This window comes from Homarus americanus, unplaced genomic scaffold, assembly GCF_018991925.1.
Source record: "Homarus americanus isolate GMGI-L3 unplaced genomic scaffold, GMGI_Hamer_2.0 scaffold57965, whole genome shotgun sequence".
Lineage (NCBI taxonomy): Eukaryota > Metazoa > Arthropoda > Malacostraca > Decapoda > Nephropidae > Homarus > Homarus americanus.
The window spans coordinates 3,215,952-3,232,480 of NW_024725031.1; the positions used below are offsets into that span (position 1 = coordinate 3,215,952).

Here is a 16,529-nt window from a genome sequence, read left to right on the forward strand (position 1 = left end):
TTAGGATCTTTTAGGCCTAAATATAAGCCCAGCATGACCTACCGAAAGAGAATACGTACGTTCAGCCGCTATTCTCCCTGCAATCCATCACTGGGATAGTGAATGGGCTGAAAGTATATCCATCCAGCACTAACCACGAGTCACTAACCACTATATGTCACCACCCACTATATGTCACCACCCACTATATGTCACCACCCACTTATTCGTAATAATTTAGATTGAATTCTTTTACACAACCTATGATTAGGAGGGTGCTAACCCCCATTGACCTTAATTCATATCAATATTGTCTACATATCACAAGTCATAGCATGTTCTGCGAGACACAAATACCAATGTGTTTGACCGCATGATCTTACGACTAGGCTTGTCGCACCCTGGGGTGTAATATCAAGCTCCTTCATTTGAGGAGTTTGTAGATGATTGTTACCTCCATAGTGACTGAGTTTGACTAAGACTCACCATGAATTATCCTTCTAATTGGGGTATGGATGTGGTGATGTCAGTTTTCAATTCTAATTGATGAGTGGCTGAACTTTTCACACCACGTAACATCTGGCAGGTGTGGGAGGGGTGGGGGCGCGGGGCGCAGTGGTACTTAGTTATTCAAGCAGAATTTTAAATACACTCAGTCTCACACATATGTATAGATACAGGCTTTATATCTAAGATGGAATTATGTAAAGCAGTTTAGAATTACAGCCTCTTTGAAATTCATTTTGGGTACAAATACAGTACAGTAAACCCTCTGTTTGGCAAATTCGAAGTTAGCGGTCAAAATTCAAAGTACCCTGCACTCCATTTTGGCGACTAAACCCTCACCTTTGGCGAGAGTTTAAATTTAAATGCAATCACAACTACTAATTGTAGAATAATAAGTGCAAGATAAATCTCTCTTAAAACTACTGGTGAGTATTATTGGCGAGTCTTTACTGAATGCAAAGCACCAGTCAGCTGTTTAGGCGGCCATTATGACCTTGTCAATCCACATTCCCGCTGTTTGTTTGACTTTGGCCTTTGTGTAATTTTTTTTTATTCACTCTCGCTTGGCGCTGTGTTCTCGTGCGGATTAATGGCCTCAAAAGTACCTGGGGTAATTGGTGGGGATAATAGTGGTGGTGAAAAACCGTCTGAGCACCCAGTCGGTTGAACCGGTTGGTTAATTCCAAGTTAACCAGGTTGGTTCACATATTTATTATATTAGGCTTTAGTAACGAAACCCAATTGAAGTTTCTTCTTTCATTAAAAAGTATTACAGCTAGACCCCGACTTACGATGGGGTTAGGGACCCAAATCCAGGTAGAAAGTCCGACATGGTCGTAAGTCCGACATAGATAAATATATAAAAAAATTAAAAAAATTAAAAAAAAATAATTCAAAAATTGTTTTTTCAAAAAAAATAATAAAAAATCTACAATGAAATACAGTACACTAAACATAATAAATAATGAGGAATGGGTACAGTACAGTAAAAGTAATAAATAATGAGAAATGGATACAGTGTGACTGAGCACTTACCTTAAATGTAGTCAGCTGAGTGCACACAGGGCCCCCATAATTTTCTATTTACAGGATACATAGAGACTACTATATTAATTGGAAGAAGCAGAAGAGGAGACAGGGCTGGGTGGGTCATCAATGTCGCTTTCTTCAGACAGGTTTATGTGCTGTGAAAACTTGCTGGTTGAAGGTATTGGATCATCTTGAAGGAGTGAAGAGGCAGCACTGGGGTACTTCTTGAAATAGATGTCCAATTTAGACTGCACAGTTTGCTTTTTCTTTTAATTTTAAATTTCTCTGTAGCAAGCAAGTGCATCTTGGATCGTTCTGTCAACTTTGGCATAACGCTCATAATTTTGATCCATGCCATCAAACATTTGCATTGCTTTATTAATTGTAGCAAATGCCTCTGCCATTTGTTTCACTGAAAATTTTTTGGGGGTGCAGGTTCTTCTTCTACATTTTGTCTCTCTTCTTCCTCTGCAATTTTCTGTGCATCTAGTTCAATAAGATCCTCGTTACTGAGCTCTTCTGCTACACTTTCAACCAACTGTCCAACATCTTCAGTATCAATTTCTAACTCCAGCTGTTTACCTAACTCCACTATCTTGTTACTAATATCCGAAATAACTTCATTTTCATTAAATCCTTTGAAACTGTGCACATATCTTTTCAGGATTTTCTTCCATATTCCATTCATGCAATGTTTTGTAACCTGATCCCATGCTGCACTAATGTTCTTTATACTTGACAAAATGTTGTACTCCTTCCAAAACTCTCTGAGCGTTTTCTCACCTTCAGTAGCAGCAACAGCACGAGCGAAGGTCGTGCGTAAATAATCCGCTTTAAAGGCAGCAATAGCACCTTGATCCATGGGTTGGATGATAGAGGTAGTGTTAGGTGGAATGTACACTACCTTAACATCAGGGTGCATGTCGTCCAGGTGTGGTGGGTGTCCCAGAGCATTATCCAAAATCAGTAAAATCTTGAATGGAATCTGTTGTTGCTGACAATACTCCTTGGCTCATGGAATGAAACAAGCCATGAACCAATCCTCAAATAGTACTAGGGTCATCCAGGCTCTCTTATTACTGCGATAAAACACCGGCAGTGTGTGCTTGCTGACATGTTTAAAAGCCCTGGGGTTCTCTGAATGATTGATCATAAAGGGCTTTAGCTTGAAACCAGCAACATTCCCCCTCAACATTAGTGTAATTCTGTCCTTGAATGCCTTGAATCCAGGCATTGTTTTCGCCTCTTTGTGGATGTATGTCCGCACAGGCATGCGCTTCCACAATAATCCAGTCTCATCCACATTGAATATTTGCTCAGGCAAATAATTCCCTTCCACAATCACATCATCTAACTCCTCCTTAAAAGCTTCGGCAGCACCAACATCGGCACTAGCTGCCTCTCCACTCACCTTAACATTGTGTAGACTGTAGCGTTTTTTAAATCTATCAAACCACCCATTCATCTCCTGCCTGCTCCTTCAGGCTTTGGAACAGGCTTCTTGCTTTAGCCTGCATGGTTAGAAGGCTTAAGGGTACACGCTTCTGTATCTGGTCTTCTATCAATATCACCAATAATTTTTCCATATCATGAATAGGACCTTGTCTTCTCTTTGATATTATAGTTCCCTTTATAGGTGTTGTTCCTTTCACTACTTCACAAATACGTTCCTTGTCCTTCAGAATAGTGGATATAGTCGAGTGTGAGAAACCTAGGTCGCGTGAGATTGTTGCTACAGTTTTTCCATTCTCATGCTGTGTTATTATCTTCATTTTCATCTCAAAAGTAATTGCCTGTCTCCTTTTCTTTGGAACACCACCAGCACTCTCACTTTTACACTTTCCAGTCATTATAAAGTCAATTAAATACGATAATAACGAAAGTTCACAGCGCGATCAGTATAGGATACGATAGCCAAACACAAACAAAGCGCTCCACTGAGTGAGTGTATCCACGAGGTGACCCGAGACGCGCCACCCACTTGCCCCGGACGGAAACGTTTCGGTATAGAAAATGCGCGAGTCATTTGAAAATATTTTTGGTCACGACTGCCGCGGTCGTATGTCCCGACGGACGTACGGTCAAAGCAGGTCGTAAGTACCAATGGACGTAAGTCCATGTGGTCGTAAGTCGGGGTCTAGCTGTATTTGTATAATTCCTGAGTGTAGATCAACCGTAAGTTCCACTATTTATGAGTGTGGTGAGATAGGGACAGCGTCTATGTAAATACAGTAGACGTGAATCAACGTCCTTTCGATATTAAGCAGTTAGTGAGACTCTGAGTAATGACCCATCGAAGGAGAATGGAATAGGTACGTCGTTCCCCCTTGAAGGAAGATGGAGCCATCCACTGCGGCTCTCAAATAACGTCTTCCTCTAGTCAAGGATATCAAACTACTGCTCGCTTTAGGTGGCCAGAGAGCCGGCTACTTATGCCTTTACTCAGCATGGTATGACGCAGCTTCCCATGGGCACACCTTATCATGTGCAATGAAAATGTCACCTCATAGCCAGTGGAAAGTTACAGGGGATGACACGGTATATAAATCAAATGTAATTAACCCACTTATATAAGTCTTATGTTTGTGAAACAAGGGCCATTACACGGTTCAAATGATGGGGTAAAAACAAGGACTTTTATTTTGAAGGCTTTGATCTAGTGGTGGCAGAGGCAGTGGTGGAGGAAGGGGGGAGGGGAGAGACTGGAGGCTTGGGTGGGTTGGCGACGGTCGTTAGCATTCCTTCCCGAGCCTCAGGTATCAGCTTAGTCTACATTAAGCTCCTCAACTTTAATTTTAAGGTTGGTATTTATGTATATGTTGATTAACTAATGACAGTATAGTCTGGATTTACGCGGTTTTTGTTTACGCATTTGGTCATTTACGTGGTGCCTTGCCAGAATGAAATGTTTTAATTACAGTGATCCCTCGGTTAACGAAATTTCAATTAACGAATTACCTTCCATAAGATTCTTCACTTCGGTTAACGAGCAAACCCTCTGTTAACGAATTCCTTACGAATTTTTCCCAACATGTTTTCACCTGCATTTGGCTGCCCACCAGCTGTAGTATTAGTCCGCCAATACAGTAATCAGTTTTAGGGCTTAAATTCCTTACCATTTTAGTAAATATCAAGAATGTACTATTCAATAATTTTAAAAGTTTTATATTAATTTTTTTAGTCATTTTAACAATTATTGAACATAATTGAAGTATAGGATGCTAGTTTTTTGCGTGCCAAACAGCAACTCAACACACCAAGTTTGGCGTCAGTTTATTTACCAGTTCAGAAGAAGGAACATCTTGTTTGAGACTCTTCAACATAAACGCTTTTTTTCTGTGTTTCCAGTCAAATTATTGGTCATTTTGAAATATATTTAACATATTGACAATATATAATGCAGTGCAGTGTTGATTTAAAGAAAATAATCTTGAATTACACCAAGTGAACTAAAATTTTATGGGTGAAATGGCAGCATGGGGTGACTTCTCTTCCACCCCAATGCCTTCTCTTCTACCTTCTCCTCCACCCCCATTCTAATTACCATCATCATCATCATCAACCAGGAGCCTTCGACATGCACACCTCAAGGTAAGTGTACTTTACTGCATTTATTTTTAGTTTGTATGTAATTTTAGATGAGCTGGAACCAATTACCCAAAAACCCATTGAAACAATGGTTTCGGTTAATGAATTATTCGGTTAACGAGCAACCTTCTGGAACGAATTGTGCTCGTTAACCGAGGGACCACTGTACGCGGTAAATTTCATCATTTACGCGGCGAGCGGCTGGAGAGGACCAGACGCACCGTGTCATTTTTTACTCACGCGGTCCATTCTAGACCATATGCGGGAAGCGGTGAGGGGTGAGCATTAGGTCGCTCTTACATTATCGCTGACATCATATGACGTATCGGACTGTGATTGGGCCACGCATCCTAACCACCCACGCAGTCCCTCCGCCGCTAGCTGTGATTGGTCTAATGTAACATGAAGTGCCCTGCCACCAGAAGTTGATGACCTAGCCGGGCCAGTCTCATTGTTCTCAGTCTCTGCGTATACAGTTCTCTCTTGTGCCTGCTATTCCCCTCACAATGGCTTCCGCTGGACCCCCGCCACCCCAGAAAAACCTTGAATTGCCTGGACCAAGCCATGATTATGTGAAGGAAATCATCGAGTTGGGGGAGAAAATTAAGGTCATCCTTGATAAACACCCAATCAAGCATCGGTATGAAGTGTCTAATAACCATCTGTCAAAAATTATGGAGCCGTATGTCCAGATATATTACGATATCTTCAATGCTAGTCGTCAACGTAGTATTAAGGACTTCTTCGCCCTCAACCCACCACACCCATAGCCAGCCCAAGTCAGTGATAGTAGCAGTGAGGATATGGACTTTGAGGGGTTTGTCAGGGAGGCCCTGCAAACCTCTGCGAGTAGTGAAAGTGATTCACCGGAAGGCAACTAATCTGCCCTCTGCCTCGGAACCAGCCGCCATCCACGTGTGCCGACCCATCTCTTCTACTAATGTAAGTGTTAAAACACCTTCAGATTTGTAGTTTTTTATTTAGATATTACGTGTGTAGCAATACCATCATAAAATTATGATGTTATTTTTACTACAAGGTACGTATCGTGTCGGAAAAAGTGGAGTTTGGGAGTCGGCCCAGTCTCTATTTCAATTAATCCCATATGTTCTGTTATTTAGTTTACGCGTTTCTCGTTTTATGTGGACCTCCACGGGTTCAATTGACCGCGCAAATGCAGATTACAGTGGGGTATGCTATAACAAATCTAATTGGTTCTAGAACCTTGTTCGTTATAGCATTAATTCGTTATAGGATTAGTCCGTTCCAGGCCCCAAAATACAACCACTTAACACTGAAAAATATAATATAAAATTGTAAAAATTGTAAAAAAGTGCATAAATATGCATCTAAACCCCTGAAATAAAGAATATCATTAATACTTGTAATAAAAAACAATAAATTAGTAAAAAAAAAAAATAAAAAATAAAAAATTACTGTTCGTTGTAGGAATTTCGTTCGTTATAGCATTCTCCATTTTATAGGTAAAACCGTTTGTTATAGGAATATTCATAGTAGAATCTGTTCGTTATAGCATACCCCACTGTATACTGTATTCATTCTCTTTCAGCAATAAAATATAGGTTATATGCGGGTAAAATAGGAAAAAATTGAGTCTTTGGCTGGCCCCTCAGTACCAATTAGGCTTTTTCCCATTGGATTAAGCCCTCTGGTTTGGCGAGGTTTTTTCAGCATCAGTTAGTCGCCAAACTGGAGGGTTTACTGTATATGTAAAGAGCAAATGACATCTTACGGGAAGACCAAGCCCCTGAAAGAAAGGTGGGAGAGAAGAGAGGGGATTCAATGGGGGAGGGGGGATAAGAGGGTAGGCTAGGTGAGGTGGGTGGTCAAAGTGCTAATGGGCACAAGAAGATCAAAGACAAAGTCCGCTGTCATGACCACTGACACCTGTCCTGACATCACCTCACCATACGAGACCTCTCGGTATGTGACAGTGCGGTGCCTCCCCACACCCACACCATACCCTCCACCCACACAATCTTTACTATGGTTAATAATTAATTAATTAAAAAATATATCATTAGTTTGCATGTAACGAGTCACGAATCTTGTTTTTCAATTGTATTGGAGTAAAAGTATTCGAAACCCACACTTAAGTAAAAGTGTTAAGAAAAATTGAGTACTTTTTCAATAGCAGATACCCAAAAATGTTACTTGAGTACAGTACTGTACTCAAGTAAATTTATTTAGTTACTTTACAACTCTGTCTATAAATAAGTGTGTTATCTGTATAATTATGGTTACTAATATGGAAAACTAAAATGAAGTGGGCAGTTTGTTTCTTATAACATAAAAAAAAAAGTTTGACAAGATAATTTTGCCTTGACAGTTCTTTTTGGCCTGGTGTGTGTGTGTGTGTGTGTGTGTGTGTGTGTGTGCGTGCGTGCGTGCGTGTGAGACAAACCATTGTCTAGAGGCTTATGTGTATACCTGCCCCACCACTGTTAACTCAGTGCCAACTTGTAACTAGGCCTGTGAACTGTGTTTCTCAACCATTGTTGTCTATTAGTTGTTACTTACTTGATATATAGTATGTATACATGTATAGGTTATAATTTTTTTTATCAATATCCTCCTTTTTATATGAGTCACAGTCAAAATGGAATATTATGATACAACCTAAGTCAGTTGAAAATATCTAACTGAGGTAATCAAGGCAGTTAATCCTTGACATGTATGTTATCAGCTATTGTCCATGGCTGGAACCACTATATTAAGCATTAAAAATTATCACTCCAGTTGAATGTTTGGTACAGCCTTACAAGTTTACTGAAGAGTTTATTTGATGTGTTGCTCTACAAGATAAGATACAGGGTAGTAGTGTAGTAAGGTTGCCTTGGCTGCTACTACACAGAGAAAATAAGACTGACCTCTAGCTTCCTTATAGCTTTTGTCTTCTGTGACTGTTGAGTTGCCTGGCGAACCAGACCAGAGAGAGAGTCAAGAAAGTGGAAAGCTGCTGTGAGTTGTGAGTCCGTCAACACCCACAAGAGGTCATCCATGAGCAACACAAGGCGGCACCCAACTACTGAAGAGTCTGTGGATCAATTTTTTCATATAATTATTGATGACTATATATGCCTAGCTATATTACTGAAACAATGCTTACAGAAAGATACTTGGCAAAAAAATCAATTAACCATTTGTGTATGGAGTCCCCTCTCTGTTGAATAAAACTGTCTTGAGTTAGCCAAATAAAATATTGAAAGTGACATTCCCATAGTGAAGAGGTTAATAACTATGAATGTTTCCTTGCATAGGGTTGCCTTCACTGATGACTAGTGACCTTGACCTAAGTACAGTGACCCATGCTAATGATACTGATCCTTGCAACACTTAGTGTGTTGAAGAGCTAATACTGGATATCCAATAACATACGTACAATCAACAAAAAACTATCTTCACTTCCGGGTCCAATGGGTTTTGAGATGAACACTAAAACTCCCTGTTGTTTTGGTAGGGTTGGTATATATGATTGTGAGATGCATTTCTTAAGTATCATGATATCTCTTCAGTACAGTTTACTGCTTCTTTTTAAAATAAAGGAAAAACAAAGACTGTAGAATTCATTATGTTGTTTTACTCACATTAGAAATTATTTCCACCTCATGGATGAGTTGCCATATAGGAATACAATATACAGTAATATACTATTAGAGGTGTGATTAAAAATGTAATGTTGTCATGGGAACAACTAAAGGTAGATTCACATCAACATAATGTTGGGAATGTTGCCATCAACATGTTGGACAAAGATGTCAACATCGCTAGAAAGGAAGGTGAAATAATCACAAACAGTAGTCCATACCAGTCATATTTCTGTTGGTAACTATGTTCCAAATACTAATGTTACAGCATTTTCATGTAATCTTCAAAATATTATTGATAACACAGTTGCCAACACATGCCTTAATGTGGTTGAAAATCCCTAACAAGTCTTACCATTTAAACTGGACCCAATTAAAACTGGAACAACATCATGCAAGTAGAGGTTAGGTTGAAGTCTATTAGGACTGGATCCCACCTGATCAATCACAAGCCTGGCAATGATATTTTACCTGCCAATTTCTTCTTGATGGTAATTCTGCAGCGCGCTTGATTAGTTATGAGTCTCAGAGGGGTGAGCGCCTGATCTCGCGTTGACCGAGCTTCCACCCGTAATGTTTGCCACGACAGCTGCAGTGAACAAGGGGAAAAATATTATGCTGCAGCAATAATATCACTAATGCATCAAAGTTAATATTCTTCAATCTGGGTCCTAATAATTCTCCATCAATGAAAAACACCTAATAACAATACAGTGGTCTCTCGGTTAACGAAATTTTGGTTAACGAATTACCTTCCATATCTTCATGTCGGTTAACGAAATTCTTACAAAAATGTTTCGACATGCTTTGGCTTGCTCACCAGCTGGAAGATTAGTCCGCCAATACAGAAATCTGTTCTAGGGCTTACATTCGTTAAAATTGGAGTAAATATCAAGAAGGTTGTACTATTCAATAATTTTCCAAGCTTTATATTAAAATTTTTAGTCATTTTAACACTTATTTAACATAATTGCAGTACAGGGAAATAGGTTTTGGTGTGCCCATCAGCCACTTCACTTACCCACCAAGGCCTCAGTTTGTATCTCTGTTCAGTGGAGGAAACATCTTGCTTGTGGGTCTCTTGAACACAGAGTATTTTTACGTTTTTACAGTACGTACAATTATTGGTCATTCTGGAATTTATTTTACATATTGACAATATATAGTGCAGTGCAGTGTTGATTTAAAGAAAATTATCTTGAATTACACCTTGTGAACTTAAAATTTTATGGGAGAAATGGCGGCATGAAGCATGGGGTGATTTCTCTTCCAACCCCACTTCCTTCTCTTTTCCCTTCTCCTCCACCCCCACTTCTAATTCCAATCATCATCATCATGAACCAGGAGCCTTCTACATGCACACATCAAAGTAAGTGTACTTTACTGCATTTATTTTTAGTTTGTATGTAATTTTCGGTGAGCTGGAATCAATTACCCAAAATCTCATTAAAACAATGGTTTCGGTTAACGAAATTTTCGGTTAACGAATGACCTTCTGGAACAAATTGTGTTCATTAACCGAGGGACCACTGTAAAGTGATATTTTAAAAGTTTAAGAGTGTGCTATATGAAATATGTATGAGAAAGCAGTAGTGCAAAATTAATAAGAGGAGAAAGGAAACATAATATAAGGGGAAATAGAGCGACAGATAACCAGAGAGCCAAAAATGGCATATTGAGACGGGTTTTCCAATACATCAAGTTTTTCTTTGGCTTTCAGAAATGTCTGGAAAACGCAAGTGAAGTGTCACACAAGAATACATCGATGCAGTGATTGCCTAGTCAGATAGTGAGTTAGAAGAGAGTGATATCAAGGACCCCACCTGGCCGTCACCTGTAGCTAGCCGTGAGGAGTGTGGCTACGAGGAAGACGAGGGCAAAGCTGTAACTGATGAAAGCCAAAATGTACTTTTCTCAGGAATATCTACCATAGGGGATGGAATTACTCCTACGTGGGCAAAGATTGGAAATCTGAAGGACCATCCACCTGTGCAACTTCAGGGTGTATCAAACTTCGCTAGTACCTCTGTATCTATTGGGTTCTCGGATTTAGCCCCATTTGAGTGTTTAGCAAGTATTTCCCGATGAAATTTATGCTCATGTTGCTGCAGAAACAAACAGGTATGCTGCAGACATGATAAGATCAATGGAACCATTACCTCGGAGGTCAAGGTATCAGTGCTGGTCAGTTGTTACAGCAAGGGAAATGAAAGCGTTTGTGGCATTAGAAGTCTGCATGGGAATTGTACATCAACCCACACTAGAGGAATATTGGCAGAATAAATTTTGGGTGATAGCTATGCCTGGATTTGGGTCTATGTCTAGACCGAGGTATAAACTCATTAAATCATTCCTGCGCTTTGCAAATAATGAGGAGAGGGGAAACAATGAAGACAGACTGTATAAGATTAGGCCCATTCTTGACATTGTTAAAGATTTGTATGTGTCTGCATATTCCCCCAGAAAGAACTAAGTGTAGATGGATCCATGCTGAAATTTAAAGGTAGGTTATTTTACAAACAATACCTGCCATCTAAGCCATCATCAAAGTGGGGAATTAAACTGTGGTCATTGTGCGAGTCAAAGACAGGGTACTTGTTAAAATTCTCTGTGTATACAGGTAAAGATGGTCAATAGCCCTAGGTGATGGTCTTGGGTCCAGGGTTGTCAAAGGTTTACGAGAGGGATTTGAAAACAAAGGTCATGTACTTTATGTTGACAACTTTTACACAAATGTTCTACTCTTTGAAGACCTTAGAATGAATAACATTGGGGCATGTGGTACTGTTCGTGTTAACAGAAAAGGGCTGCCCAAAGAACCCCCTAAGATAGAGGATTTCAATATACAGTCAACCCTCACTTTACGCGGTCCCACATTCCGCGTTTCCACGATTACACGGTGCCCTGCCAGAACCCAGGATGCTCACATTCCGCGGTGGGTGTACCCTTTACACGGGTGAAGTACAATTTTTTTATTTAGCTCATAAAATTCATACAAATTATCCGGCCAGAATATAATTTACATTGCTGGAATTCTTACAATTTGATGATCATTTTGAATATAAACATCATAGATTTTGCATTAGACGTACAAATTTTAGATATAATGTTTACTCTGAGTAAATATGTTATCTTTTGTGCAAAATATATGACATTTAAATTCAAAATATTCCTGGTCTTACAAGGAATCCAGAAATGTCAATTATATTATCCTAACTTTAATCTGAGGTATTATTTAATACTAAATGTTAAAATCTAGTTTTTTCACCCAACCTTTCTCTTGAAGGGAGGATTGGTGGGAGTTGGGGGGGGGGGAGGGTTGGGACGGACCGACCATCTGGCCCGGTTGGAAGAAGAGGCAAGATGGGGTACTGATTGACAGATAGTGTCGTGAAGAATATTTTTTTTTATTAACTGAAGATATTTGTTTTAGCTCATAAAATTCATACAAATTACCCGGCCAGAATATAATTTACATTGCTGGAATTCTTACAATTTGATGATCATTTTGAATATAAACATCATAGATTTTGCATTAGACATACAAATTTTAGATGTAATGTTTACTCTGAGTAAATATGTTATCTTTTGTGCAAAATATATGACATTTGTATTCAAAATATTCCTGGTCTTACAAGAGGGAGGAGTTGAGTCCATTATTTGAATGGACATTAACTTGGCGACTGTGTTTCTCTATTTCTCTTAAGTATTAATTGTGTGCATGTACCATCCATAAAATTAAGATGTTATTTTTACTAGAACATAGGTATTGTGTTGGAAAAAGTGGAGTTTGGGGGTCAGCTGGTCTCTATTTCATATAATCCCATATGTTATGTTATTCACTTTCACGCATTCATAAAATTAAGATGTTATTTTACTAGAACATAGGTATTGTGTTGGAAAAAGTGGAGTTTGGGGGTCAGCTGGTCTCTATTTCATATATCCATATGTTATGTTATTCACTTTACGCGTTTCTCACTTTCCGCGGTACCCTGTGGGTTACATTAACCGCGTAAAGTGAGGGTTGACTGTATATATATGAATAATGGTCAGTAATATAAAATTATGTGACTTCAATGGAAGATAAATTATCATTGCAGTCTACACTATTTGACATACCTACTTATGATATTGCCCATTATTATGAACACAGAAAAAATATGTAAAAAAGGTGTTTTCCCACAAAATCGTAAAGTTACCCTAGATAACTGACACTATGGCAGTAAACACTGACAACAAAAATGGCAACCCATCTCCTCTTGGGTGACCATATTATTATTGATTTATATTGTATAAGGTGCATTCATAAACATTATTTTAAGAGGGTAAAAGCCACACAAAAGATATGAAAAGGTCAGACTTTGGAATGCATCTCATTATTATTGCTTTATTTTAATGGTAATTAATAATTCACGGTACGATGATTCACCTTACACTGCAATATTGGAGGACACATTACCGACGTTATTCGAGGCTTTACCGTACTGTATAGTGCATACAGTATTACAGTGGTCCCTCGGCTAACGAGCACAATTCGTTCCAGAAGGTTGCTCGTTAACCGAAAAATTCGTTAACCGAAACCATTGTTTCAATGGGTTTTTAGGTAATTGGTTCCAGCTCACCGAAAATTACATACAAACTAAAAATAAATGCAGTAAAGTACACTTACTTTGAGGTGTGCATGTAGAAGGCTCCTGGTTGATGATGATGGTAATTAGAATGGGGGTGGAGGAGAAGGGAGAAGAGAGAAGAGAAGGCATTGGGGTGGAAGAGAAGTCACCCCATGCCGCCATGTCACCCATAAAATTTTAGTTCACTTGGTGTAATTCATGATTATTTTCTTTAAATCAACACTGCACTGCATTACATATTGTCAATATGTAAAATATATTTCAAAATGACCAATAATTTGACTGGAAACACAGAAAAAAAGCATTTATGGAAAAAAAGCATTTATGTTAAAGAGAGTCTGAAGCAAGTTGTTACCTCCACTGAAAAGACAGAGACTGACGCCTGTTTGGTGTGTTGACAGGCTGTTTGGCATGCTAAAAACTAGTTTCCCTGCACTTAAATTATGTAAAATAATTGTTAAAATGACTAAAAATTTTAATATAAGACTTTTAAAATTATTGAATAGTACAAACTTCTTGATATTTACTAAAATAGTAAGGAATTTAAGCCCTAAAACCGATTACTGTATTGGCGAACTAATACGAAAGCTAGTGTGCAAGCGAAAACATGTTGAGGGGCGCTCGTAAGGAATTCGTTAATCGAGGGAATGCTCGTTAACCGAAGTTAAGAATCTTATGGAAGGTAATTCGTTAACCAAAATTTAATCAACCGAGGCGCTCGTTAACCAAGGGATCACCGTATACATTATTTTGTTTATGTACAATACAGGTCTACCCCATAACCCGACATCCCATTAACCGTCGCTTTGCATAACCGACGAATTTATATTGGGGAAATACCCCAAAAGTTTCGTTGAATACCCGTTGATCCACTGGTTGGGAGAGGAACAGCAGAGCTGTTTTGAATTTGGCGGGCGGTGGTGCGGTGTAGATTCTTGCCACGAGAGGGCTCTGCGCATTGTCCCTGACTCAGTCCCACCTTGGTGCACGTGTTTGCGCTCACCTCGTCTACAACTTTGTGTTTTTTGTTTACCCTGTTATTTTCGACTTCATGAGTTACAAAATCATGCCTAAACGCCCCAGTTATAGTTCCTCTTGTGCTGCCCCTATGAGGTCACATAAGTCTGATGTGATAAGGTGTAATAAGCAAATATTGGTAGAGACTTGGACTTGCCACCCTCGACTGTCTCTACCATCCTCAAAGACAAGGAAAAGTATGAAGCAGCTGCTGATGAGTGTGTTTCCCTCTGCATTCACTGGGTTTGACGACACTGATGACCCTGTACCCTTCACTCAGTAAACTTACCCCAACCAATATGTTCCTCAAGCCTCGGGGAAAATTGCTGACTCAACTCTTCAACACAGGTAAATAACAGTCTCAATTTATTCTTACATTCCTTATTTAATGCTTATTATGCTTCCTTTGTCTTGCTTAATAGTGTGGACGACAGAGATATATTAAGGGTAGATGGGGTTTTTTGGGGAGTGGCTGGTCCCTAACCTCCCAAATTTTATATATTCCTACGAGATTAATTAATTCAATATCCATTGATTCCCTAGCCGTCAACTTTTCACAGTCTATATATGCATCGGTTATCAGGGTATGCCTGCATATTGTACGTGTACAGTGGTGCTTGTGTTAATAAATACAGCTCTGTGTCTGTCCAAGATACATAGCTTACTCTCAGTAAACTTTCCCCAGCACCAATGCATATTTTAGACTCTCAGAAAACCTTCTCAGCACCTGCAAACATTCTGGGGATGTGCAATAGTGTCTATTTGTGTGAGATTTGTAGTTTAGACTCTCCAAAAATCTTTCCCCAGTACAGTACCTGGAAAAATTCCATGATGTGGAATTTTTTTTCTGGGTTTGAGAAAGTCTCATTACCCGGAAATTATTCTGGGTAATGGGACTTCACTGTATTTAGACATAATAAACCAATTAAATAGCATGTCCAGTGCAATAAAAAAACTGAACACATTGTATGGAATAAGGGTACAGTGAACATCCAAAATGTACTGTACTACAATATTCACTTGATCAATCTATTATCAGCCTGAAGATATATACAGTGAACCCTCACTTTACGCGGTTTCACTTTACGCATTTCTACATTTACGCGGTACCCTGCCAGAACCGGAATTCCCACTTTACGCGATGCATCTACTCATATACGCGGGTGAAGTATAATTTTTTTATTTAGCTCGTAAAATTCATACAGATTATCCGGCCAGAATATAATTTACATTGCTGGAATTCTTACAATTTGATGATCAATTTGAATATAAGCATCATAGATTTTGCATTAGACATACAAATTTTAGATCTAATGCAAGTATTTTGTTTACTCAGAGCAAATATGTTATCTTTTGTGCAAAATATATGAAGTATATATTCAAAATATTCCTGGTCTTGCAAGGAATCCAGCAATGTCAATTATATTATCCTAACTTTAGTCTGAGGTATTATTTATTACTAAAAAGGTAAATATTCTGGTTTCTCCCACACATTTCTCTGGTACGGAGGGTTGGTGGGGGGTGGGGGGGGAGGGAGGGACCGACAGACCATCTGGCACGGTTGGAAGAGGGGGGAGGCACGGTGGGGTACTTTGATTGACAGATAGTGTCGTGAAGAATATATTTTTTTTTTATTAACTGAAGATATTTGTTTTAGCTCATAAAATTCATACAAATTATCCGGCCAGAATATAATTTACATTGCTGGAATTCTTACAATTTGATGATCATTTTGAATATAAACATCATAGATTTTGCATTAGACATACAAATTTTAGATCTACTCTAAGTATTTTGTTTACTCTGAGTAAATATGTTATCTTTTGTGCAAAATATATGACATTTATATTCAAAATATGCCTGGTCTTACAAGGAATCCAGCAATGTCAATTATAGTATCCTAACTTTAGTTTGAGGTATTATTTATTACTATACCTTAAAATCTAGTGGCTTTTCCCCCAAACATTTCTCAGAGAGGGAAGAGCCAGGAGTGTGAGAAGAGGGGGAGGGAGTTGAGTTCATTATTTGAATGGACATTAACTTGGCGACTGTATTTCTCTATTTCTCTTAAGTATAAATTGTGTGCATGTACCATCATAAAATTAAGATGTTAATTTTACTAGAACATAGGTATTGTGTCGGAAAAAGTGGAGTTTGGGGGTCAGCCGGT

At 38.8% G+C, this 16,529-nt stretch overlaps 1 protein-coding gene across 7 annotated transcripts in view; it reads right to left on the reverse strand.

Annotated features, from left to right (window-relative positions):
- LOC121864645 (UHRF1-binding protein 1-like) overlaps nucleotides 1-16,529 on the reverse strand; it is a 126,636-nt gene that overhangs the window by 98,793 nt on the left and 11,314 nt on the right. For all 7 annotated transcript variants that reach the window (XM_042363763.1, XM_042363760.1, XM_042363764.1 and 4 more), the window contains 2 exons: nucleotides 9,183-9,300; nucleotides 7,995-8,161 (listed from right to left, as the gene is read on the reverse strand). In XM_042363763.1, the coding sequence (XP_042219697.1) occupies nucleotides 7,995-8,161; nucleotides 9,183-9,300 (285 nt within the window). The remainder of the gene's footprint in view (nucleotides 1-7,994; nucleotides 8,162-9,182; nucleotides 9,301-16,529) is intronic.